Source organism: Scyliorhinus canicula, chromosome 14 (assembly GCF_902713615.1).
Source record: "Scyliorhinus canicula chromosome 14, sScyCan1.1, whole genome shotgun sequence".
Taxonomy (NCBI): domain Eukaryota; kingdom Metazoa; phylum Chordata; class Chondrichthyes; order Carcharhiniformes; family Scyliorhinidae; genus Scyliorhinus; species Scyliorhinus canicula.
Window position 1 is genome coordinate 60,363,704 of NC_052159.1, and position 26,931 is coordinate 60,390,634.

Sequence of the window (26,931 nt, forward strand, 5' to 3'; positions counted from 1 at the left end):
TCTCCTGAGCTGAATGACTAAATGTGCATCTACTCTCCTACTTGAAAAAATAGGCACTTGGCCAAGGTATCAGAGGTGGCCTTGCATGGCTGGAGCAAATTACTGGGTCAACATTATCAAGTAAAAATTAGTCATGGTTCAAGATTTCTACTTACCCAATAGGGTGACCCAAAGATACCGCTCCACCATTGATGTTAACTTTTTGAGGATCAATCTCTAACATTTTAATGTTAGCCAGAACAACAATGCTGAAAGCTTCATTAATCTCCCACATTGTAATATCTTCCTTCTTTATGCCAGTTGTTGAAAGGAGCTAATTTAAAAAAAAGAGACATTAATTGCACATTCATTGATTGATTCAGCCTGTTAGGCAAGTTAATCGCATTTCTGTGCACAATACTTAGTAGACTATTAAGCAATTCACATGTCGAATCAAGTAAATAGGTTTGATGTCTTAATAAAACATAAAACATCGATGATCTGAATCTCCAAACAGACTTTTACAATCCAGATTAAAAGGTAGAGAAGTTAAATACTTAAGATAAGAAGCGATCAATTTTTATAAATTATTTATTTGTCACCCTTAGTTATACAGAGAAGGTTGTGGGCCATCTTGAATTGCTAGTTACTTTTCCCACTAACCATAAGATATGCTAGGAAAATAATGCCAGTTTCTACCAGAGAGATGATTTTCTGGTTTGTGAACTAGTTTTTTCTAGATATTCCCAACTTTCCATGGTCTTCCTAATGAAAATTGTATCCTCAAATGTGATACATCATAGAGAGGTCATCCGACATGTTGCATGGTTCACAATGTCACCAGCGCATGGACAGCTCAAAATACCATGTGTCATTTTTCCTCTCCATTTTCCACATCAGCCATCCTTTGGGCTTAAGTGAGAGTTTAAACATTTGCATTTATATACCACATTTCATGACCACAGCACATCCCAAAGCACTTTACAGCCAATAAAGTACTTTTGAAATGTAGTCATTGCTGTAATGTAGGAGACACAACAGTTAAATTGCGAACACTAAGCTCCCAAAATGGAAATGTGATAATAAACGAATAATCTATTTTAAGTTAATTGAGAGATAAATGTTGGCCAGGACAGTAGGATGGTGGTTAGCACAGTTGCTTCACAGCTCCAGGGTCCCATGTTTGTTTCCCGGCTTGGGTCACTGTCTGTGCAGAGTCTGCACTTTCTCCTCGTGTCTGCGTGGGTTTCCACCAGGTGCTCCGGTTTCCTCCCACAGTCCAAGGATGTGCGGGTTAGGTGGATTGGCCATGCTAAATTGCCCTCAGCGTCCAATAAATATTAAATGGGGGTTACTGGGATAGGATAGATATGTGGGCTTCAGTCGGGTGCTCTTTGTAAGGGCCCGTGCAGACTCGAGCCGATGGCCTCCTTCTGCACTGTAAACTCTATGATTCTATGACACTATTTTAAAATAGTACCATAGGATTTTCTTTTCAACCATGAGAGGGTAGACAAAGCCTCTGTTTAATGTTTCATCCGAAAGATAGCACTTACGACAGTGCAACATAGTGCTGGTGTATCAGCTTAGTTGTGGCATGGGACTCAAAACTAAAACGTTCTAACTTGGATAAGGCTGACAAACAATTAAGTTGCCAACTAGTGCTGCATTAAGGACCATGCTCAGTCAGAACTAGACTGACCCTGCCCAGATTCTTTTTTATCACAAAGCCTTACAGCCAGTAGTCAAAAGACAACTTTCATCCCATCACTTCTGGCTGGATTTGAACTCCAGGTCCTAAAGTTGTACGTCAATGCCACAATCTGTGCTGCCTTATTCCCAGATATAACTTGATGTGGAGATGCCGGCGTTGGACTGGGGTGGGTACAGTAAGAAGTCGTACAACACCAGATTAAAGTCCAACAGGTTTCTTTGGAATCACTAGCTTTCAGAGCATAGCGCCTTCATCAGGTGAGTCAGATATAACTATACCCTCCCCTATATAACTTACCCTCCCTTATCCTATTTTTATTATTATTATAGATTGTGGGGTGTAAGTTGACCAACAAAGGATGACAACCTTATTTTTCTGGTCCAAAATCATGTTTTTTTACCCCCTTTTCAGTCACAACATGCTATACTAGCATTAGTATTCGGCCTCAACTTTTCACCCCACAAATGCAAGTTGTACATACTACATAACTACTGGGTGCAAGGGATCGAGCAGCTGATACAGGCTGTATTATGAAGATGTGCGGGACTTTAAGACGCCCACAGAGCAGATCTCACAAGGTGAATTATGAACAGAAGGGAGCCTTCCAACAAAACAAATGAAGTTTTAAACTGGGTTTCAAGCTAAAATTCAGAACATTTTCTAACTCAAGAAATAATTGTGCTGCACCAAGGGAATTTGTGAAACACTGGTGTGAGAATGGAAGACGGAATTCACTCTGAAGCTGCTCAAGACCAAATTTCCATCAGAACAAGAATCAGCCACTAGCCTGATCTTGAAAAGCATGCATCAGAATGGGTCTTTGAAGATCATCAGAATGGTAATTAAGTGGGCCAAAAATGGGAAAAAATGTCTAGTGAAAAAAAAAGAAAATGAAAATCGCTTTATTGTCACGAGTAGGCTTCAATGAAGTTACTGCGAAAAGCCCCTAGTCGCCACATTCCGGCACCTGTCCGGGGAGGCTGGTACGGGAAGTGTTGCAGAAGATCAAGATGGCTCAGACACTACCGAAAAACCTCATGCCAAAATTACCAATTTCCAACGATTCATCAGACAGTGAAACTATCCATTATGACACATTGGAAACATTGATGAACCACCCATGAATTCCAAATGCCCAGCAACTGAACTGTGGGATGCAAAGGTTCGAAAATTGTTCCAGTCAAAATGGCAGGATGGGTGAAGACAAGATTCACAATGTTATTAGACACTGGTACCAACCAATGGGACAAAATTAAAGCCTATGTCAATTTTCAAACTTAAATTGAATAGGTGTTTGATGTCCTACACTAAGCTGCATTCCTTATGTAGGCCATGTTCAGATCCCATGTAACTGATGATAACAAGAGGTGCCTCTTAATTAAATAACACTCGCATTGTAGTTATACCAGGGGAACTATTGTCTGTTTTTCAACCTTTGGATGCTTGCTTCAGCAAGCCATTCAAGGATCATATTCTCAAATGGTATAGATTGATAGTGAACACAGAAAAATCCTTTACAAAGAGTGCAAATGTGTGCCCTGCTGCATCTGCCATTTTGTGAGGTTTCGCCACAAATCAGAAACTGACATCAGATCGTTCAAAAATGTGGAATTTCCAATTTAATGAATGGAGATTCAAGATGATTTATTGTGGAGAGATGAATCTGAAACCAAAAGCACCATATCTGATACATAAATTGGTGGAATAGCCAAAGTGACTCAATTAATTTGATGATCTCTGCCTGGATGCCAAAGACAATGAATTTGATAGATTTTTAAAGGTTTTCACTATGATTAAAGCATCTTGTAGAATAAATGTATTCAAAAATTGCCACATTAATTGAATTTTTTTTCCATAATTCAAAATAGTGGCCACTCTCACCTACACCAGCAATTCATATCTTCTAATTTGCGTATAAATCGATTTACATAAACAGCTACAGTATATTACATATCTACCTTTGGTATCGCAAAAGCAGGAGCAATTGGAAAGTCAATTGGATCAACTGCTGCATCTCCAAAAGCTGCAGAGAATAAACAAGATTTACTACACAAAATCAATCCACAGAGACCAGATCCAGCTAAAAGAACAAAGGTAGTTCAATGAAACAACTTTATGTTTAATAAAAGGATGTTAAAATTGTTCAATCATAGTCATCTTCCTTTTCCCATTAAAAATTGACAATATTTCTGAGTTGGAAGTTCCGGTTAGAGTTGTCACTTCAGGAGCAACCCAGGCACAAACTGCACCAAAATTATGCTAGTTTTCAGACGCATTGTGTTCAAGTCTCTGTTGCAATCCATTTGGACATCGGCAAACACAAGGGACGTGATTCTCCGCTGGCGGGATGCTCCATTTTGTCGGCGCCCGGGGGTTTCATGACAGCGTGAGGCTGCCCAACAATGGGAAACCCCATTGACCAGCCGGAGTAACGGAGAATTGCGCCGCAGGTCGAGGCAGAAATGTGGTACAGTGGGGCGGAGAATCCAGCCCAAGATCTCCCGTGAACCAGTGGAATTGAGTAGTGTTTAGAATTAACTTTTTATTTTGAAATAATTCCAATAATTTTGAGAGTGGTAACCTGCTTCTGTTTTGAAAAGCAGCTGAAAATGCGTTTATCACAAAAATAAACTTTTTATTTGGTGCCGAGTAATCTGATTTTAAATGACAAAGTATTAAATCTGCACAGAACCATTTACTGTTTCATTGGTTCATACCCGTGAATTAAATCAAAAAATAATTTAAAAGCATTTTAAGGAGGTGCTTTTTAACATTCTTGCACCTAAAGAATTGAAGATTCAACAAACAAGCTCATTTCGTAGAAAATCACTACGGTAATGATTTTGATCTGGGGCCTTGGTCAATTTAGTGCATTGAGCGGATTCCGGCACACATTTCTTTTTTTTTGAAAAGACAAGAAACAAAAAAAAACTCTCAAAAGTTTGATTTGCATTTGAAGTACCTCAATCTTTTGCATTAGTTTGGATGACCTTGGGTAAATTATGCTGAAAAAACAGTGCAACCAGGTCAAAATGCCTAGCCCAATCTTTCCAGAAGCCCCAATGAAAATAGCACCACCTCTTTCCCCATTCCTGCAAATATGTAAATATGTAAATATGTAATAGCTGTTTTACTTGACATAGCTTCAGGATGCCAGTTTACAACAAGTTGTGGAAACAAATATTTGGCAGATGGATTTCCAACATTTTTTTGTTAGATTCTTGACCATCTCATCTGTGGAAGGCAGCAAGTGGAATCCAATTGATTCTCCGAAGGAGAAATTCGTCTATTGTCACTCATGTCACCATTGCTTCTTTTGCCAATTACCTTAAATCTGTACCCTCTGGTTCTCGACCCTTCCACTAATGGTAACAGTTTGGCCTATTTGCTCTGCCCAGACTCCTCATGATTTTGAATACCTCAATCAAATCTCTCAATCTTTTCTTTTCCAAAGAAAACAGCCCCAAATTCTCCAGTCGTTCCATGTAACTGAAGTTTCTTATTCTTGGAACTATTTTCATTCATCTTTCCTGCAATCTCTCGAATGCCATATCCATTTTAAAGTGTGGTGTCCAGACCTCGATGCAGTTCTCCAGTTCAAACCAATCAAGTGTTTGCCATAGGATCCATACAGTGCAGAAGGAGGCCATTCGGCCCATTGAGTCTGTACAAATCCTAGGAAACAGCATCCTACCTAGACCCATTCACCCGCCCTATCCCCGTATCTCCACCTAACTTGCACATCTTTGGACACTAAGGGGTAATTTGGCATGGCCAATCCATTTAACCTACACATCTTTGTATGGTGGGAGAAAACCAGAGCACCCAGAGGAAACCCATGCAGACATTGGGAAAGACAGTCACCCAAGGTGGGAATCAAACCCAGGCCCGTGGCGATGTGAGGCAGCGATGCTAACCACTGTGCCACTATACAAGTTCAACATAACTGCTTCACTTCTGTATTTTATGTCCCCATTAATAAAGCCTAGATTGCTGTTTGCTTTATCAACCACTCTTTTAATTTCTCCTACCACGTTCAATGATTTATATACAGCAAGATTCCTCTGATCGTGCATCTAGTTTAGAATGGTACCCTTTATTTTATATTATCTCTTCATATTCTTCCTACCAAAATGAATCACTTCACACTTCTGTTCTATCGCACCACATCAACTTGCGTTTTCTTTTTTAAAATAAATTTAGAGTATCCAATTCTTTTTTTTTCAATTAAGGGACAATTTAGCATGGCCAATCCACCTACCCTGCACATCTTTTGGGTTGTGTGTGGGGTGGGGAGAATGTGCAAACACCACATGGACAGTGACCCAGGATCGAACCTGGATCCTCAGCGCCGTGAGGCAGCAGTGCTAACCACTCAACTTGTGTTTTCAAACCTTATTTATTTTTGAATAATTCCGCGACTGCCTATTTTTAAAAAGAATCTCTATTTTTCATTAAATCATTTAAGTATTTTTGTTAGAAGAGCTACGCTGTCACAAACATGTACTACTACTTCAAATTAAATATGGCTGCCATACCCACCTCATGATTGCTGCACATCTCTGCAGCATTCATACTACAAACAATATTTGTAGTTTAAAATATTATATTGAACCAGTACTTGTTGCATACCTACAATCCTTGCCAATGGTGTAACATTTAGTCTTTTAGCAGCCTCTGCAGTCATCAGTACTAAAGCAGCTGCTCCATCATTTAAGGTACTTGCATTGGCAGCTGTTATTGTACCTGAAAAACAAATTCAACCAATATGTAGTTTAAATGGTATGGGTATTGGAAAGTTAAGCCAGTTTGCAGCTAGAAAAAACACTAAGTTTAGAGTATTTTCGTATTATTCATACACATTTGAAAAAAATATTTTAAACACATTAAAACCCCTTGTACATCATAATAATAATAGTCGCTTATTGTCACAGGTAGGCTTCAATTAAGTTACTGTGAAAAGCCCCTAGTCGCAACATTCCGGCGCCTGTTTGGGGAGGCTGGTATGGGAATTGAACCCACGCTGCTGGCTTTGTTCTGCACTACAAGCTAGCTGTTTAGCCCACTGGATAGAACACAAAGGTTTTCAATACATAAATATTAATAGAACATACAGTGCAGAAGGAGGCCATTCGGCCCATCGAGTCTGTATCGGCCCACTTAAGCCCTTACTTCCACCCTATCCCTGTAACCCAACAACCCCATCTAACCATTTATCATGGCCAATCCACTTAACCTGCACGTCTTTGGACTGTGGGAGGAAACCGGAGCACCCGGAGGAAACCCACACAGACATGGGGAGAATGTGCAGACTCTGCACAGACAATGCCCCAGCGGGGAATCGAACCTGGGACCCTGGCGCTGTGAAGCCACAGCGCTATCCACTTGTGCTACCGTGCTGCCCCAAACTAGAAGTCCCGTTCCTCATGTGTGACCCACAGACGGGCTGGGTACAACATCCCAAACTTCACCCCCTTCTTAAAGAAGGCCATTTTTGCCCGATTAATCACAGCTCGCCTCTTGGTCAATTCCGCACCCAGGTCCTGATAGATGCGCAGCTCACAATTCTCCCACTTGCTGCTCCGTTCTTTCTTGGCCCACTGCAGAACGTGTTCCTTGTCCAGGAATCGGTGTAAACGTACCACCATTGCCCTCGGTGGCTCATTTGCGAGGGCTCTGTGCGCTCTATCCACTTCCAAGGGCCGAGGGAACGCCTCAACCCCAATCAACTTCTCCATTGTCCGTCACCCACCTAAGCCCTCACTTCCACCCCATCCCAATAACCCTTCCTAACCTTTTTGGTCACTAAGGGCAATTTAGCATGGCCAATCCACCTAACCTGCACGTCTTTGGACTGTGGGAGGAAACCAGAGCATCCGGAGGAAACCCACAAAGACACGGGGAGAACGTGCAGACTCCGCACAGACAGTGACCCAGCGGGGAATTGAACCTGGGACCCTGGCGCTGTGAAGCCACAGTGCTGTCCACTTGTGCTACCGTGCTGTCCCAAATGTGGGCATTTGGACTGGGGACCTCTTGATCTACAGTCAAATGCTTTACCACTGAGCTATACCCCCACTAGCTTGTATAATTTCTTTATTACAATCCCCAAAATATTGACCAACCTGTGCCTGAGAAATGCATGTTGAGTTTTTGCCATTTTGTTTTGTGGTCTCACCAATGCCATGCACAACTGAAGCAAAACATTCTTACTTTTACATTCAATTCCTTTCATAATAAAGGGTAGCATTCCATTAGTTTTCTTGATTATGGGCTGTAACTGCATGTTAACTTTCTGTGATTCATATACTTGAACACCTAGGTCCCTCTGTACCTCAATTATGCAGTGCTGCTCCGCTTAAGTAATACTTTGCTTTTCTTCCTGCCAAAGTGAACAACTTCACATATTCCAATATTATGCTCCATCTGACAGATTTGTGGCTACTACCTCAACGTACTATAAACTCCTTATGCCCTCTTCACAACATTCTCTCCTACCTATCTTTGTGCAATCAATTTAGCTACTATGTCTTTCTTCCCCTTACCGAAGTCATCAAAATAAATTGTAAAAGGTTGAGGTCCCAACACGGACCCCTACAGGACTCCACTTGTCACATCCTGCAATCAAAGATATACTTAAGAGTTTTCTGCCAGCCAATCTTCTATCCAGGCTAATAAGTTACCTCCACACCATGAGCTATTATTTTCCACAATAACTTTTGAAGTGACATTTATCACCCATGAAGTGTTGTGACAACTAATTTGTACACAGCAAGGTTCCATAAACAGTGACAAAATAATGACCTTATCATTTGTTTTTTAAAACTCATGTTGGCTGAACAAGTTGATGTTGTAGTGAAAAATCATTTTTCTGACTGTGTGTGGGTAACAATAATTCAAGAGCTCCCCTCAAATTGTACAGTAGTTTACAGCTCAGATATATTTTTTGCATCAATATTTCTTTGGACATTTTGATGAAACCCAATTTCACAGTTCAATATTTGAATTGACCTAAAATTAACAGTCAATATTTCAAAGAAGAATTATGAATTCAGAGAGTGCATTATCAGGCGTCTCAAACCTCTCAAAGCACATTGCATATACATTACTTTGACATGAACAGAATTAGATGTCATCAAACACCAGCCATTTTATAAATAACAAGATTAAACAAACAATAATGAGATAAATAATAGATTAATCTGACTGGTGATATTGTTTGCAGAAAGAGTGTCAACCAGAGCACAAAAATATTTTAATTCTGAATAAATGAAATTTGCATTAAAATCTACCAATTTCTGCAACTAAAAAAAAATATTTTTACAGACGTTAAGCAATTCAATATTTAAGAATGAATTCAAGCAAGTATTATAAACTATTAGAGCAGATGCACTTACCATTTTCTCTCTGGAAGACTGTTTTTACCTTTGGAACTTTACTGAAGTCCACACGTTTGTACTCTTCATCCTCACTAATCACTAGATCTGGTTTACCTAAGAGAAAAAAAAACAGCATTTTGTACCTGAGAGTTAGGAAATAGAATTTTCAATTTTGACACATCATTCCTTACTAGTAATGTCCAAAAAGACAGCTGAAGCTTTTTTAAACATTATATTCAAGAGTGGGCACTACCGTTAGCATTATATTCCCTGAAATTTAAAGATCCAGATAATCTCATCAAAATATATTAAGGAAACAGAGTAAATAGGGAATAACTATTTCAATTTGCTGGAGAAACTAGAGAACGTAGCCAAAACATTAGAGACAGTCCTGTCAACAGTGAAATGAGAAAAACAAGGAAGTTTAGAGAACGGAACACAAACAGCAGTTGATGCTGGGTCAAATTACTCATTTGAAATCTCAGACTGATGGATTACTGTTAAAACTGATGCTCTAGCTATGACTGAATAGATAAGAATGGAACCAGGCACATTCAGCTAGATGACAAAAGAGACACAATCGAGGAGGAGGATGTGGTTCAATGTGTCAAAAGCTACAGACGTGTCAAGGAGGATTTGACAGTCATCCAGACTCGAAATGTTAGCTCCCTTTTTTCTCCACAGATGCTGAGCTTGTCCAGGATTTTCTGCTTTTGTTTCAGATTGCAGCATCCTCAGTAATTAGCCTTTATGTCAAGGAGGATGATGTGGGATAGTTAACCATGGTCACTGTCACATGGGATGCCATTTGTGACTTTTCAGTATGTGGCTGGACAATTGGTTAAAACTAGGAATTATGGAAAACATGGGCATGGATTTGGGATGCAATGTTTTCAATACCTTTGGAGAGGCAAGAGGTTTGAGTTAGAGGCAGTAGATTACAAGGATAGTGGACTCAAGGGTGGCTTTTTGAGAGGGATGACAATAGTAAATTTGAAGGAAAGGGATTCAGTACCTGAGGAGAGGGAACAAAAATATTGTCCTGTAACCTCCTGGAAGATTCACGACTCTAAGTCTCTGGTTCGTATAATGACCCAGAAGTGTGGGTTTTCAAGTGTTTAAACTCCCAGCCACTTTTTTCCCCTGCTTGAAGCTCTGTGCTGCCGAATGAAAAATCCTTCAGCAAAGCTAACGTGGGCCACTTACCCGTATATTTGGTGAGCTTTTACGCCTTTTTATTTACACGGAAATCTTTCAGTCCATCAGAGGCAGCAGACGTCGGAAGACATTTTTTGGTAGGTTAAAGTTTTATATTATTAGTGCTTAGTATTTATAAATATGTTTAAAATGTAAATAAAATGAAAGATTTTTTAAAAATTTTTAAACTTGGGTTTGTCATGAGAAAATAAGTAGGACCAGTAACGTAAACAAAATACTGCTTATTATTTGGGACTCGGCCTTATCATAATAAGTTGTTCTTCTGAAGAACAACAAAATGCATACTCCAGATGTTTATAAACCAAGGGCAAAACATTCGTATTTCCTCTTGCGTATGTTCCAAGGTTTTATCTCTTTAAAGTTGTTTATTTCACACTATAAATATAATGATTTTTAACTGTAAAATTCAGGGTACTGTGGAATGGCTATTTAACCAGACTATGGGCCTCTCCACAAATATTTGTGTCAAACAGATTTCCTGAATCGACGCCTCAAAGAATTTGTCTTTATTATAATTGCCACGACAGGCAGATAAGTCCTTCACATCGGGAGCAGAGCTGAGCGGGAGAAATCCAGAGTGCAGCCTGGGAAGGTAAGTGGTGCTTTGTGTCTGTGACTCTGTGTTTTCAAATTGTGGGGAAAAACATGGAGAAGTGATGTCACAGTAAAGCTGTGACCTGATTGGCTGGTAGGGGATTGGTGTTAAATTTGACATTTTTAAATAGTTAACTCATTAATTAACTAGATAGAGGAGTAACTAAATCGGAGGGCAGAGATTAGTACTTAGCATTTAATTTTACATAGAGTAAAACTCTAGCGCCAGGGACCATATAGTTAATTGTAACTTAATCTAATAACAATTTAAGTATTTCTTTTAAATAGAGCAGGGTCAATGCTCTAACTGTGAGATGTGGGAGATCCGTGACACTTCCAGCATTCTGGTCGAAGTGTAACCAATGGCAGCTCCTCACAGACTGTGTGGTTCGGCTGGAGCAGCAGTCAGATGCACTTAGGAGCATGCAGGTGGCAGAAAGCATCATAGATAAGAATTATAGAGGTGCGGGCAGACAGATGGGCGACTACTAGAAATGGCAGGCAGTCAGTGCGGGAATCCCCTGTGGCTGTTCCCCTCCCCAACAAGTTTACCATTTTGGATACTGTTGGAGGGATAGCCTATCGGGTGAAAACAACAGCAGCCAAAACAGTGGCACCACAACTGGCTCTGTTGCTCAGCAGGGGAGCAATAGTTATAAGGGACTCTATAGTAAAGGGCACAGATAGACGCTTTTGTGGACGTCAAAGAGACTCCAGGATGGTATGGTGTGGGAGCGAGTAGAGGTGGCATCATGCAAGGGCACTAGTTTGGGGGCATTGGTAACAGCGTGGTGGTAGCGGCCCCGAGAGTCTGTGGGCAATGGAAAAGACATGTGGGAGCAGAGGGAGCATCGGTCTGGTCTCCAATATGCAATAATCACCCCTGGTAGGCTAGATGAAGGGGTTCCAGAGATGGCAGTGAGCAGGGATTGAGAGGATGGGAGATATGTTTATAGAGGGGAGCTTTTCCAGCCTGAGGGAGTTGGAGGAGAAATTTGAATTGATGGGAGGGAATGAGTTTAGGTACCTACAGGTGCAGGCATTCCTACGCAGGCAGTCTCAACCTTCCCGCTCCTACTACCAAGGGGGATACAGTTTCCAGAATGTGGGTGGGAGAAAGGAGGGTTTTGGACATTTAGAAGAAACTCATGGGGTCAGAGGAAACGCAGACCGAGGAGCTGAAACGCAAATGAGAAGAGGAGTTAGGAAGAGAGATAGAGGATGGTCTCTGGGGGGACGCATTGAGTAGAGTCAACACATCCACAACATGTGCCAGGCTCAGCCTGATACAGTTTAAGGTCGTTCACCCGGCCCACATGACAGTGGCCCGGGTGAGCAGGTTCTTTGGGGTAGACGTTAGGTGCGCAAGGTGTGCAGGAGGGCCAGCGAACCATGTCCATATGTTCTGGGCATGCCCGAAGCTTAGGGGATTCTGGCAGGGGTTTGCGGATGTCATGTCCAAGGTGTTAAAAACAAGGGTGGACCCGAGTCCGGAAATGGCAATTTTCGGAGTGTCGAAAGACCTGGGAATCCAGGAGGAGAAAGAGGCAGATGCTTCCCTGGTAGCCCAGAGACGGATATTAGCTTGGAGGGACTCAAAGCCCCCAAAGTCGGAGACCTGGCTAACTGACATAGCCAGCTTTCTCTGTCTGAAGAAAATCAAGTTCGCCCTTGTGTTGTTCCTCGTGTCTTAATAAAGCTCGTAGTCTCAAATGTGGAGAAGATGCTTTATTGTGAATTTGTTCTCTCTTCAGAGCTTAACTTACGGCTACCTCAAATGCTGCCTGCTTGTGTGTCTGTCCTGCTACGAGTTCTGCCTTCCGTGAAATGTGTCCTCACTTCCTGTCCCGGTGTATTTATAGCTCTCCCATGCTCCCTCTAGTGTTTGCTCCGTTGTATTGCATCTAGTCAAATCTACGATCACCACATCCCCCTTTTTCTCTTTACATATTTTCTGTACATCGTTAAAGAAAACTGTACAAAACAGTTACTTATGATATGTGTATCTATACAAGTGATGGTGCTATTGCATATTTTACAAAGCCAATTTATATTTATGAGTCCAATCTTAATAAAAACATTTATGAGTCCAAACTTGATGAATTTGTTCAGAGTTTTTTTTCTTTTTGTTGTTGTTGACGTGGTGATATTGATATTGCAACTCCGTTGTGAATGTTGTTGGTGTTCCTTGTTATTTTAAGTAACCAATGCGTCATCCCGAGGTGTTTGCATGGTCGAACCACTGATGTTGACTGACATGGACTTTTTTCTGTGCTTGTGGTATCGATTTATTATCTCATCCGCCTTGAATGCTGGTGTGCTTGCTTGCTCTGGAGCAGATGTGAGTTTGTGCGATTCGTTGTCATCCCATGGCATGTTTGTAGTCTTGTCATTGTTTTGCAGTGTGCTGTGGCATTGTCCTTCATGTGCAGAGTTGTACCATTGTGTACAAGTCGTTGTATCATTGCTGTTGTTTCTGTCGTTCCTGTCTTTGTTGTTTTCGTTGACATTCTTGTTGCTGTTTTTGTCGTTTGTCTTTGTTGTTGTCGCTATCTTTGTTATGTTTCTTGTTGCTTTTGTTGTTCTTCTTGTAGTTTTTGTCGTTGTTGTTGTAGTTTTTGTTGGTGCTGTTGTTGTTCTTGTTTCTGCAGTGCTTCTTGAGATTTTTTGTTGTTCTTGTCGCGCTTCATGTTGCTTTTGTTCTTGCTGTTGTTGTTCTCGTTTCTGCAGTGGTTCTTGCTATTGTTGTTGTTCTTGTCGCGCTTCATGTTGCTTTTGTTCTTGCTGTTGTTGTTATCGTTTCTGCTGTGCTTCTTTTGGCTTTTGTTTTTCTTGTTATGCTCAATGAGTGTCCCGGTGTATTTATAGCTCTCCTGTGCTCCCTCTAGTGTTTGCTCAGTTGTATTTCATCTAGTCAAATCTACAATCACCACAGCCCTGAGAGAGTCAATGTTAGGGATCGTCCTGAGGTGGCAGCCGTTCGTCGACTTCTTTGGGGAAAATCAGCCATCAGCAGAAAGGGAGGGTGGGGGGGTGCTGGGGTTTAGTTTAGCTTAGAGTAGGGTGTTAGAAAAGGTGAGATCTGCGAGGGAGGAAGACGGCTTTTGCACTATGTTTATATTTGTATGTACATCGTTTCTTCTGTTGTTATAAAACCATAAATACCTCAATAAAATGTTTATATTAAAAAAAACACAACATAGGTAGGAAGAGTGATGAGGCCCTGCAGAAGGAGTTCAGAGAGTTATGCAGTAAACTAAAAAGCAGGACCTCTAGTGTTGCAATCTTAGGATTACTCTCAGTGCCATGTGCCAGTGAGGCTAGAAATAGGAGGATAGTACTGCTAAATATGTGGCTACGCTGGTGGTGTAGGAGGGAGGGTTTCAAATTTCTGGACCATTGGGATATCTTCCGGGGCAGGTGTGACCTGTACAAAAAGGACGGGTTGCATCTAAACTGGAGGGGCACCAATATCCTGGCTGGGAGGTTTGCTAGAGTCACTCGGGAGGATTTAAACTAGTATGGCAGGGGTGTGGGAACCAGAGCGTTAACTTAGAAGGTGTAATAACTGAAGGGGAAACAAAAATAAGAGAACAACATCACCCTGTCTGCTCAAATGCAGTGGTTTGAAGTGTATTTGTTTCAATGCCAGAAGTATAGCAGGTAAGGCAGATGAACTTAGAGCGCTGATGAGTATTCGGAATTATGATGTTGCGACTATCACAGAAACTTGGTTAAAGGAAGGGCAGGATTGACAGCTGAACTTTGAAGGATATAGATGCTTCAGGAGAGATAGAGGGGGATGTAAAACGGGTGGGGGAGTAGCATTACTGGTTAAGGAAAATATTATAGCTGTACTGCAGGAGGACACCTCGGAGAACTCATATAAGGAGGCAATCTGGGTAGAGCTCAGGAACAGGAAGGAGGTAATCACAATGTTGTGGGTTTATTACAGGCCCCCCCAACTGCCAACGAGAGATAGAAGAGCAAATAGGTAGAGAGATTTTGGATAGGTGCAAAAGTAACAGGGTTGTTATGGTAGGGGATTTTAACTTCCCCTATATTGACTGGGACTCACTTAGTGCTAGGGACTTGGATGGAACAGAGTTTGTAAGGTGTATCCAGAAGGCTTCTTGATGCAAAATGTAGAAAATCCAACTGGGGAAGGAGCAGACTGGACCTGGTATTGGGGAATGGGTCTGGTTGAGGTTTCAGTAGGGGAACATTTTGAGAGTAGTGACCACAACTCCGTACGTTTTAGGGTACTTTTGGTGAGAGATGAGGGTAAGCCTCACATTAAGGTGCTAAACTGGGGAAAGACAATTACGATAGCATTGGACAGGAATTAAAGAATTTGGATTGGGTGCAACTGGTGAGGTTAAATCAACATCGGACATGTGGGAGTCTTTCAAGCGACAGTTGATTAGGATTCAGGAAAGTCACATCCCTGAGAGAACAAAGGATAAGTACGAGAAGTTTAGGGAGCCTTGGAAAATGAGGAATATTGTGAACCTCGTCAAAAAGAAAAAGGAGGCTTTGTACCGTCTAGAAGGGTGGGGGACAGTCAAAACCCTTGGAGTATAAAGAAAGTAGGACGGTACTTAAGCGGGAAATTAGATGGGGTCATGAAAAGTCTTTGTGGGGGCAGCACGGTGGCCTAGTGGTTAGCACAGCTGCTTCACGGCGCTGAGGTCCCAGGTTCGATCCCGGCTCTGGGTCACTGTCCGTGTGGAGTTTGCACATTCTCCCCGTGTCTGCGTGGGTTTCGGCCCCACAACCCAAAGATGTGCAGAGTAGGTAGATTGGCCACGCTAAATTGCCCCTTAATTGGAAAACATTATTGGGTAATCTAAATTTTAAAAAAGAAAGGTGAATCCCAAAGCCTTTTATTCATATGTAAAAACCAAGAGGGTGGCCAGGGAAAGGATTGGACCACTTTATGTGTTGAGCCAGAGGAAATGGGCGAGGTACTAACTGAATGCTTTGCATCAGTGATCACCAAAGAAAATGACTTTGTGGAAGATGATTCTTGGGTAGGGTGTGTGGAAAGTCTGGGTCATGTTGACATCAAAAAAAAGGGGAGGTTTTGGGTGTTTTAAAAGATATTAAGATAGATAGGTCCTGGGCCGGATGGGATTTACCCCAGAATAGGGAGTGATGTGGTACCATTGTTCAAGAAAGGTAGCTGGGATAATCCAGGAAACTATAGGCCGGTGAGCCTCATGTCGGTAGTAAGTAATTTATTGGGAGAGAATTCTATGGGACAGGATTTATACCCATTTGGAAACAAATGGACTCATTAGTGAGAAACAGCATGGTTTTGTGAAGGGGAGGTTGTGCCTCACTAAATTGATCGAGTTTTTTGAGGAGGTGACAAAGATGAATGACAAGGGGAGGGCAGTGGATGTTGTTTACATGGTCTTCAGTAAAGCCTTTGACAAGGTGCCTCATGGCAGACTGGTACAAAAGATGAAGTTACACGGGATCAGAGGTGAGGTGGCACGATGGATACAGAACTGGCTCGATCACAGAATGTAGCTGTAGAAGGGTATTTTTCTGAATGGAAGGTTGTGACTAGTGGTGTTCCACAGGGATCGGTGCTGGGGCCTCTGTTGTTTGTAGTATACATAAACGATTTGGAGGAAAATGTAGCTGGTCTGATTAATAAGTTCGCGGATGACACCAAGGTTGGTGGAGTGGCAGACAATGTTGAGGATTGTCAGAGGATACAGCAGACATAGATAGGTTGGAGATTTGGGCAGAGAAATTACAAATGGAGTTTAATCCAGACAAATGCGAGGTGATGCATTTTGGTAGGTCTAACATAGAGGGGAAATATACCGTAAATGGCAAAACTCTTGGGAATATAGAGAGATCTGGGCGTAGAGGTCCACAGATCTTTGAAAGTGGCAACACAAGTGGACAAGGTATTTAAGAAAGCATGCGGATCATGGGACAGGGCATAGAGTATAAAAACTGGCAATTCATGCTACAGTTGTATAGAACCTTGGCAAGGACGCACTTGGAATATTGCACACAATTCTGGTCGCCACACTACCAAAAGGATTTGGAAGCTTTGGAGAGGGTGCATAGGAGGTTTACCAGGATGTTTACCAGGATGTTGCCTGGTCTGGAGGGTGTTAGCTATGCGGAGAGGCTGAATAAATTTGGACTGTTTTCATTAGAACGACAGAGGATGAGGGTGGCCTGATAGAGGTTTACAAGATTATGACGGGCATGAACAGAGTGGATGGGCAGGCACTCTTTCCCAGGGTGGAGGGGTCAGTCACCAGGGGGCATAGGTTTAAAGTCCGTGAGGCAAAGTTTAGGGATGTGTGAGGCAGGTTTTTTTTTGTTTACACAGAAAGTGGTGAGTGCCTGGAACGCGTTGTCTGTGGAAGCAGATACATGAACGACGTTCAAAAGGCATCTCGACAAATACATGGATAGGATGGGTATAGAGGGATACGGCAATAGGAATTGCTGAGGGTTTTGGCCACGGTTGGTATCATGACCAGTACAGGCATGGAAGACCGAAGGGTCTGTTCCTGTGCTGGATTGCTCTTTGTTCATATAAAAGGAATTCACTAGCTTGTCCACCTTCACAAAGAATGATTTAGCAACATCGGGTGAAGAAGCAGCGCTCCGAAAGCTTGTGATTTCAAGTAAACCTGTTGGACTTTAACCTGGTGTTGCGAGACTTCTTACTGTGCCCACCCCAGACCAGCGCCGACATCTCAACTTTAAAGATGAGGGAGAAGGAGGCCTGTGAAGGTGCATCAGGCAGGGAACCTCAAGCTAAAGCGTCGTTGAACATATCTACCATTAATGGTACCAGCTGGTCTGAAATTTTTTAATTTATTTTTTAAAAAACACACCCTGGCCGGAGCCTTACCCATCTGCATCAACACAATCGACCTCAGCACCTCCTCCGAGCCTAGCGGGGCATGCATTCCTCCCTACTCTCCCCCTTTACTTTGAGGAACCTGTCTAGAAACCCCACCATGTCCAATACCCCTCCGGACATTCTAACCTATAAGGCTCCCTATAGAAAGCCTCAAATGCCGCACTGACTTTCCTTGGTGCGGTCACCAAGCTGCCCCTCGAGTCCCTGACGTGTACAATCTCCCAGAAAGCTATCTGCCACTTAGCTGGTGCGCCAACGGATGGCCTGCCTTCTCCCCATGCTCATACACTATACCCCTCCCGCATCACAGCTGTTTCACAGCCTTTCCAGTGGATACCAAGTTTTGGAGCTGCTTCCTAGTTGTAAGCAGCTCCATGGTAGTATCTTCCGAGTAGCAACAATCAGTTTCCAGGATCACCCTCGCCAAACGCTGCCTTTCCACCCTGACTGTCCTGTCTAAGTGCGCTTTGGATGAGATTACCTCTCCTCTTATCACCAGCTTAAGTGCCTCCCACAACGTGGAGGGAGAGACCCATCCATTCCTGTTAAACCCAATGTACTCTTCAATGGCCACAGCTGTGCATTCACAGAACCCCCTCTCCACCAGTAGCACCACACCTGATCTCCATAATACTGCTGGATGGGATCTGTCCCCACTCAAGATCCACAAATGTGGCGCATGGTCAGCGATTACTGTCGCTGAATACTCCACATTCTGACCCGCCTGGAGCAGGGACTTACCCAAAAAAAAAAAGCCCATCCTGGAGTAGACCTCATGTACGTGAGAAAAAAAACGATAATCCACGATCATGTGTGTGCAGGAATCTGCATGGATCCCCACCAAAAACCAACTCTGAATCGAAAACCCTTCCTGTACAGAGCGGCCTTCACCTTGTAAAAGACTGCATGCTTGCTAACCAGCTCTGCCCCACGTCTCGATAGATCCTTATCAGATTTCCTTCCCAGTTGGTGTCACGGTGCTCCTTGGCCCACTGCAGGACCTTCTCCTTATCCCAAAAACTATGGAACCAAATGGTCATTACACGAGGCGCCTCATGTGGTCGAAGCTTCTTCCTGAGCATCCAATGGGCCCCTGTAAGAATACCAGGAGGTGGAGATAACTATCGCCCGCCGTCTTCCAAAACATCCTTGCCAGATATTTGGTGGGAAACAAGCCCTCCACCCCCTCAAGCAACCCCACAACACGGAGGTTCTGCCTCTTTGACATTTTCCAAGTCTCCGACTTTTGCCTTCAACCTTTTATTCCCAATCGGCCACCACTGCCATCTCAGCCGCGATCCGTCAAAGGAATATCAACTCCGGGTTTCCTGGTTTCTTTCCCCTGCCTTTTAGACACGGGAGGAACCTGTTGTTCCGGTCTAGAATGCTTTCTAACAAAGATCACCCAAATAAACTGACAAAAATGCCTAAAAATGCAGATCCCAGCCGGAGCTACCAAAGGTGTGACCTCCCTCTTACATGTCGCTACCCGGAGGTCGACAGAAAGGGCCTCGTTCAAAAATTAATAGTCTTTCTGGAGGGAAATGCAGAGAAGTATACTGGCAACCAATCTGCTGACAGCAACCATGGAAACAGCGCTGGGAAGGGTGAATGAGACAGGAAGGTGAATGGCAAGATTAGTACCCGATTTGTGTGCTAAATGGGAAGGTCGGTAATAAAAGGAGGATGAAATGAAAAATGAAATGAAAATTGCTTATTGTCACGAGTAGGCTTCAATGAAGTTACTGTGAAAAGCCCCTAGTCGCCACATTCCAGCGCCTGTTCGGGGAGGCTGGTACGGGAATTGAACCATGCTGCTGGCCTGCCTTGGTCTGCTTTCAAAGCCAGCGATTTTAGCTGTGTGCTAAACTGCAGTTGGAGTTGCTAATCATAGGGAAACAGTGCTCAGAACCTCTTTGGGCCCTTTGAAGTATGCAGAGTGGAGCACAGAAGAAAGCAGCCTTATCTAAGTGGGAGTTAAACCTGAGACAGCTTTGAGAGAGTAAGAACTTTGAGGAATACTGAAGAGTTGGAACAGGAATTTGGGACACTGGAGGAGAAGTGAGAGGAAGCATTGTGACGGGAGGGAAAGAGAAAACAATACAAAATTTAATTTTAAAAATACACTGAATAATGCAACAGAAAGACTTAGCACAAATACCTCTTTGTGGAACGTTGACAGAAGCCACTTCTTTTGCCATCACCTTTGAATCCCAAGATTCTTTGCTCCTAGTATATGAACTAATTGCGTAAGTGTCTTGCTCTTCACGGGAAATATTAAACTTCTTAGCAGTATTCTCAGCACAGTTACCCTGTAACAAATTTAATTTTAATGGAAAATGATTCCCATCAGCTAAAATTATATAGTTAATAATCATAGAATTACACACAATTTGTAGCATGGAAACAACTTTCTCCAACTGGTCTATGCCAGTGTTCATATGTCATTTCCACCCTTCTGCATCTAATGTTATCTGCATATCCTTCTATTCTGTCCTCCTACTTATCTAGCTTCACCTGAAAAGAATCACAAAATGATGCAGCACAGAATGCAGCCAACAGCACCTGCTTTTTGAAGGAGTCTTACTCTGCCTTTTCCTCCCAGCCCTGTAAATATTTCCCCAATTCTCTGGAACTGGAAGCTCCTCCATCCCCTTAATGTTTTTATAGACCTAAACAGTTTACAACATATGGTTTTACATGTTCCTCACCTATTTATTCCATGCAACTTTCAAAATACAGTTGACAATGATATTAGTGTGATTATTTTTTTTTTATTCATTCATGGGATGTGGGTGTTCCTGGCTGAACCAGCATTTATTACCCATCCCTGAGGGCACTTAAGAGTCAACCATATTGCTGTGGATCTGGATTCACATGATCAGGTAAGGAGGGCTGGTTTCCAGATGGGTTTTTAATGACAAATGACAATGGTTTCTTGGTCATCATTAGACTTTTAATTTCAGATTTTTAAAAAATTGAATTCAAATTCCACCAACTGCGCTGGCGGGATTCGAACCCAGGTCCCCAGAGCATTACCCTGGGTCTCTGGATTACTGGCCCAGTGACAATACCACTACGCCACTGTCTCCCCATAAATATAGGTTTATATATAAAATATGCCTGGCAATCAATATGGTTTGCAGTTTATATCAATTGATACCAAACATTATAACTGGAACAAAGCACTTAATGGTTACTAAATCAGTCATTTATTAGAGCTGAGAGTCCTTTTATAAAGCTGCAAAAAAATGGGAATCAATTAGCATTTCAAAATGCTTCCCTTGAAAAAGGATTCCAGACATCACAACCAAAGGAACACATTTTCTTTTCAGTTAAATGTGTATGTCTATCTTTCCAAAATCTGCCTTTACCCAAGAACAATTTTATTACCCTGGCTTAGGAAATTGATAATTGAAAGCTGATGTTTTTCTAAAGAGTATACAGCTGTTTTCATTTCAAGCTAACCTACTGAAAAAAACCACTGAAAAAAAACACTGTAGACTTCTTGAATAGAAGACCAAGGTTTTGCTGGAGCAGAGCACCAAGACATATCCGTTTAAGAATTCTTTGTGCATATGTAGGCTTAAATACTTCTGTCCACAAAGCTACTGCAGTGTAAGCTGATAATAGCACAGAAGGATAACTGGGCATCCAGATAATTCAGGCCCAATGGGACAAACAGTGCATCTGCTTTAACCATGTGATTAAAGGACTTGAGGAAAAAAACCAGAATGGACTGAGGAGGGTGAATTAGAATGTGAGAATTCAATGTTCAATCAGGTACAATTGGAGGAACAGAGAAGAAAAGATCAGGTAAGACAGAAAGCAAAGACAAAGGAAAAGTAATCAAAACTTAAATTTGGCATTTTTTAAATCTCAATTCACAACTATTCACAAATGAAGGGCTGAGATTCCACATTTAACTGTTCATCTTCTGACCTGAAAGTATGATTGGCAATCATTAATGACATCCACATCATTAAAAAGGTACTTCAGCTATTAGTTACCAACTTAATTTTGTAGCAGGATTAATGGGTAATTAAAGTGTAAAAACTTTAATGTCAATGATCAAGTTGTTGTCCAGCAGCTCTAGTGCCAAGACGTTACTTGCCACTTGTCAGCCCAAGCCTGGATATTGTCCAGGTCTTGCTGAATTTAGACATGCCTTGCTTCAGTATCTGAGGAGTTGTGAATGATGCTGACCATTGTGCAATCATCAGTGAACATTTCTACTTCTAATCTCATGGTGGAGGGAAGGTTGACGATGAAGCCTCATAAAATGGTTGGGCCTGGGAAATTACTCTGAGCAACCCTTGCAGTAATATCCTGGAGCTGAGATGACTGACCTCCAACAACCATCTTCCTTTATGCTAGGTATGACTCCAACCAGTCGTCTCCCTCACCCCGCCAAATTGCTACGGATCCTTAATGTCACACTTGTATACATGCAAAGCGAAGAAAAAGATTATGGCAATTCTATGAAAACAATTGTGCAATATGACCCCATTTAAACTCACCATCACTTTCTAAAGGGCTTTTAGGGCTGGATAACGGGCATGCTTTGTCAATAATGCTGACATCCATTGAAGAATATATATTTAAACACCAGGGAGGATGGATGCGAGAAGCGAGGGGTGAGGGACTTATTTTTAGAAGAGCGGTTTGCAAGTTTGGAGGAGCTGGGGGAGAAGTTTGGGATCCCGCGAGGGGAGGTTTTCAGATACATGCAGGTGGGAGATTTCGCAAAAGGTTTTTCCGACTTGACTTTTCAGGTACTTGGCAATCTATGGGAGGATTTTGGAGGAGGATACAGCGTCTCTGGAGGGGGTTAAGGCCAAGTGGGAGGAGGAGCTGTGGTCCGAGGTGCTGCTGAGGGCGAATGCCTCAACCTTGTGTGCGAGGCTTGGGTTGATGCAGCTGAAGGTAGTACACAGAGTGCATTTGACAAAGTCTAAGATGGGCCGATTGTTTGAGGGGGTGTTCTGGTCCTGCCCAAAGTGTGGAGAAATTTTGGAGGTTGTTCTTCAGCATCGTGTCGGCGATCTCACATATGGATTTAGAGCCCAATCCCCTGGGGGGCATATTCAGGGTGTCAGACATGCCCGAGTTGCAGACAGGAGTGGGGGCGGATGTTTTAGCCTTCGCCTCGTTGACCGTTCGCAGGCGTGTCCTGTTGAGGTCAGTTTCTCCACCCTTCTTGTACTTGGGAAAGGAGAAATTTGCTCGGAGGGCGAGTGAGTGGTTCCACAGGAGTTGGGGTTTATTCATACTATATTTCAAGGAGCTGATTCCTGTCAACTGCTGGGGGAGGGTAGGAGGAGGAGGAGAAAGAGTTGGGGTTTTGTTTTGGTGTTACTTTGTAATGCTATATGTTTTAAATGTTAAAATGATTTAAAAATTGAAAAAAAACTTTTTAAAAAATTAAAAAACTCGTAAATTAATGTGAGCCCAGACACCAACAAAAAAAAATAGCAATAAGTAGCATAGTAACATTTGTACGTTATTACAGTTCTTGTATTACAGGTCAACATCTGTATTTTTAAACTATTTGTACAAATATTTTATATATTCATGTAGGTTTCAGCCCACCCTCCTTATTCCCTGGTGATGGAAGACTCATGAAGCCAACTCTCCTACCCACCACACAAATCCCCTCCAATCACACTCACTCATGGCCTCCCTCCCATCGTCACTCAGACCCCCATCCACTCACTCATGTCCTCCCATCATCACTCAGCTCTCCCACACACTCATGCCCTTCCTCCATGCTTAGTCCCCCTCTTACTTACTTATGCACTCCTTTCCTCATACTCTCTATCTCAAGACTCCACTCACTCACTCTCTATCTCGAGACTCCACTCACTTATGTACTCCCTCTCTACTCGGTCACTCCCTACCCGCTTAGCATCCAGCACTCAGTCATTCCCTTCTCCATTCCTCTCCACTGCCTGGATTTCTCCATCTTGCCCAATGAAGGAAGAGCTGGAATGAAGTGAAGGAGCTGTCAGGGCTCAAACCCCAGACCCCACTCTTGGCATCTCCTGACCCTGACCCCATTCTCGATCTCACCCCACCAACTTTATTCTTTGTCTGATCACATCAGATCACAGCACTGCAGGAAGTTGAAATTAGACTTTCTACATCAAAAGATATTCAACATCCAGTGCCATTGCCAATGCATAAATACTTTCAATGAGTTTACAGTAAAAAGTTTACAGTAAAAAGTTGAATACTTGCCATATGAATTTTGTTGTAGACATCTGTTAACCCATCCTTTACAATCAGGTCCTCCAATTTTACACCTCCATAAGCTGGTGCTTCTCTGCCCATCACGTATGGTACATTGGACATGCTCTCCATCCCACCAGCAACCATTACCTCCTGAGATGTAGGAAAAAATATTTACCTAATATTAAAAAATAGCTAGTCGTCACATTCAAGAAAATACAAAACATGAAAAGTGGACTCACAAAAAAGAAAGCTAGACTACACCTTACTTTAAACGTACACTGTTTTTGGAATTTTGCGGTAGCATAATGGTTAGCACTATGGCTTCACAGCGGCAGGGTCCCAGGTTCGATTCCCGGTTTGGGTCACTGTCCGTGCGGAGTTTGCACGTTCTCCCCCTGTCTGTGTGGGTTTCCTCCAGGTGCTCCGGTGTCCTCCCACAAGTCCAGAAAGACGTGCTGTTAGGTAATTGGACATTCTGAATTCTCCCTCTGTGTACCCGGACAGGTGCTGGAATGTGGGACTAGGGGCTTTTCACAGTAACTTCATTGCAATGTTAAAGTAAGCCTACTTGTGACAATAAAGATTATCAAAAAAAAACTTTCCTAACATTAACTGGGATAATCACGGTGTTAAGGGCATAGATGGATTGGAATTCTTAAAATGTATACAGGAGAACTTTTTAGCTCAACATGTAGAGGGTCCAACAAGGGACCGTGCAGTGCTGGACCTAATTCTGGGGAATGAAGCTGGACAGGTGGTTGATGTGTTGATGGGGGATCATTTTGGTGATAACGACCACATGATACAATTTGAGTTTGTTATGGACGACGAAATAGACTAGTTGCAATAAAAGGTGTGGATTAGCAGAGGGCGGATTTTAGTAAAATAGGGCAGGATCTGGCCAAGTTGATTGGAAAGAGTTATAAACTGTGGGGAAATCTACAGAAGGGGGGTGTTTTAAAAAGTGAAGTGGGGAAAGTACAGTCCCAACATGTTCTCTCGAGGGTAATAGGAAGGAGTAACAAGCCCAGAGAACCATGGATGACCAGAGACATTCAGTTTATGATGAGAAGGAAAAGAGGCTTTTAACAAGTACAAGGGGAGAAAATCAACAAAGGCATTAGTAGAACACAAACTGCAGGATGGAGTTTAAGAAAGCAATGCGGAGAGCAAAGAAGGGATATGATAAAGCTCTGGCTGGTAAGAGTAGGGAAAATCCCTAGATATTCTAAAAATATGTCAATGGGAAGAGGATAACCAGGGAAAGAGTAGGGCCCATTAGGGACCAACAGGGACATCTGTGGGTGGAGCCAGAGGACACTTTACCCATGGGAATGAGAAGATAAATATAGAACTCGGGGAGAGACTGTGAGGTCCTTGAGCAAATTGTCATAGGGAGTGACAACGTATTGGACGTGTTGGCAGGCTTAAAAGTGGACAAAATCTCCAGGTCCAGATGTGTGTCCCAGGATGCTGTGGGCACCGAGAGAGGAGATTGCAGGGGCTCAGACCCAGATTTTTAATTCCTCTCTGGCCACGGGGAGGTGCCAGAGGACTGGAGAACAGCTAATGTGATCCCACTATTTAAGAAAGTTTGTAGAGATAAGCCAGAGAACTACAGACCAGTGAGTCTCACGTCAATGGTAGGGAAACTATTGGAGAAAATTCTGAAGGAGAGAATCTATCTCCATTTGGGGAGGCAAGGTTTGATCAGGAATAGTTAACATGGCTTTGTCAGAGAGAGGTCATGCCGAACAAATTTGATTGAATTTTTTGCGCATGTGACCAGATGTGAGTAGTGCAGTTGATGTAGTTTACATGGATTTCAGCAAAACCTTTAACAAGGTCCCACATGGGAGACTTATAAAGAAGGCAATTGCACATGGGAGACAGACAAGGTGGATTCAAAAATGGCTTAGCAGTAAGAAAAGAGGGTGATAATAGATGGCTGCTTTAGTGTCTGGGAGCCAGTACCACAGGGATCTGTGCTGGGTCCCCTATTGTGTGTCATTTATATAAATGACATAATTATATGGGGGGTAGGATAAGTAAGTTTGCGGATGACACAAAGATTGGCCACGTAGTTAACAGTGAGATTGAGTGTCGCTTACAGGAAGATATAAATGGGATGGTCAAATGGGCTGAAAAGTGGCAGATGGAATTTAACCCTGAAAAGTGTGAGGTGATGTGACAAATATTCAATGAATGGCCTGGCACTGGGATGTTCAGAGTAATAAAGGAACCTTTGCGTGTTTGTCCATTGATCTCTCAAGGCAGAAGGGCAGGCTAATAGGGTGATGAAAAAGGCGCATGGACACTTGCCGTTATTAACCAAGGCATAGATTACAAAAGCAGGGAGGTCATGATGGAGCTGTATAGACCTATGGTGAAGCCACAGCTGGAGTAGTGTGTGCAATTCTGGTCACCACATTGTAAGAAGGATGTGATTGCACTGGAGAGGGTGCAGAGGTGATTCACCAGGATGTTGCCTGGGATGAAGCATTTAATTTATGAAGAGAGGTTGTATAGGCTTGGGTTGTTTTAGCTGGGGCAGAGAAAATTGAGGGGTGACCTGATCGAGGTGCGCAAGATTATGAGGGGCATGAACAGGGTGGATAGGGAGCATCTGTTCCTCTTAGTTGAAGGGTCAGTTATGAGGGGACACAAGTTCAAGGTCAGGGGCAGGAGGTGGGGTTTGAGGAAAAACTTTTTTTACCCAGAGGGTGATGACAGTCTGGAATGCATTGCCTGGGAGGGTGGTAGAGGCGGATTGCCTCACATCCTTTAAAAAGTACCTGGATGAGCACTTGGCAAGTCATAATATTCAAGGTTATGGGAAAGTGCTGGAAAATGGGATTAGGTAGGCAGGTCAGGTGTTTTTCATGCGTCGGTGCAGACCCGATGGG

The 26,931-nt window shown here is 42.7% G+C and overlaps 1 protein-coding gene across 1 annotated transcript in view; it reads right to left on the bottom strand.

Annotated features, from left to right (window-relative positions):
• acat1 (acetyl-CoA acetyltransferase 1) overlaps positions 1 to 26,931 on the bottom strand; it is a 45,587-nt gene that overhangs the window by 2,610 nt on the left and 16,046 nt on the right. The window contains exons 6-11 of the mRNA XM_038818029.1: positions 24,032 to 24,175; positions 19,953 to 20,103; positions 9,091 to 9,186; positions 6,326 to 6,439; positions 3,652 to 3,716; positions 156 to 313 (exon numbers count right to left, since the gene is read on the bottom strand). Coding sequence (XP_038673957.1) covers positions 156 to 313; positions 3,652 to 3,716; positions 6,326 to 6,439; positions 9,091 to 9,186; positions 19,953 to 20,103; positions 24,032 to 24,175 — 728 coding nt within the window. The remainder of the gene's footprint in view (positions 1 to 155; positions 314 to 3,651; positions 3,717 to 6,325; positions 6,440 to 9,090; positions 9,187 to 19,952; positions 20,104 to 24,031; positions 24,176 to 26,931) is intronic.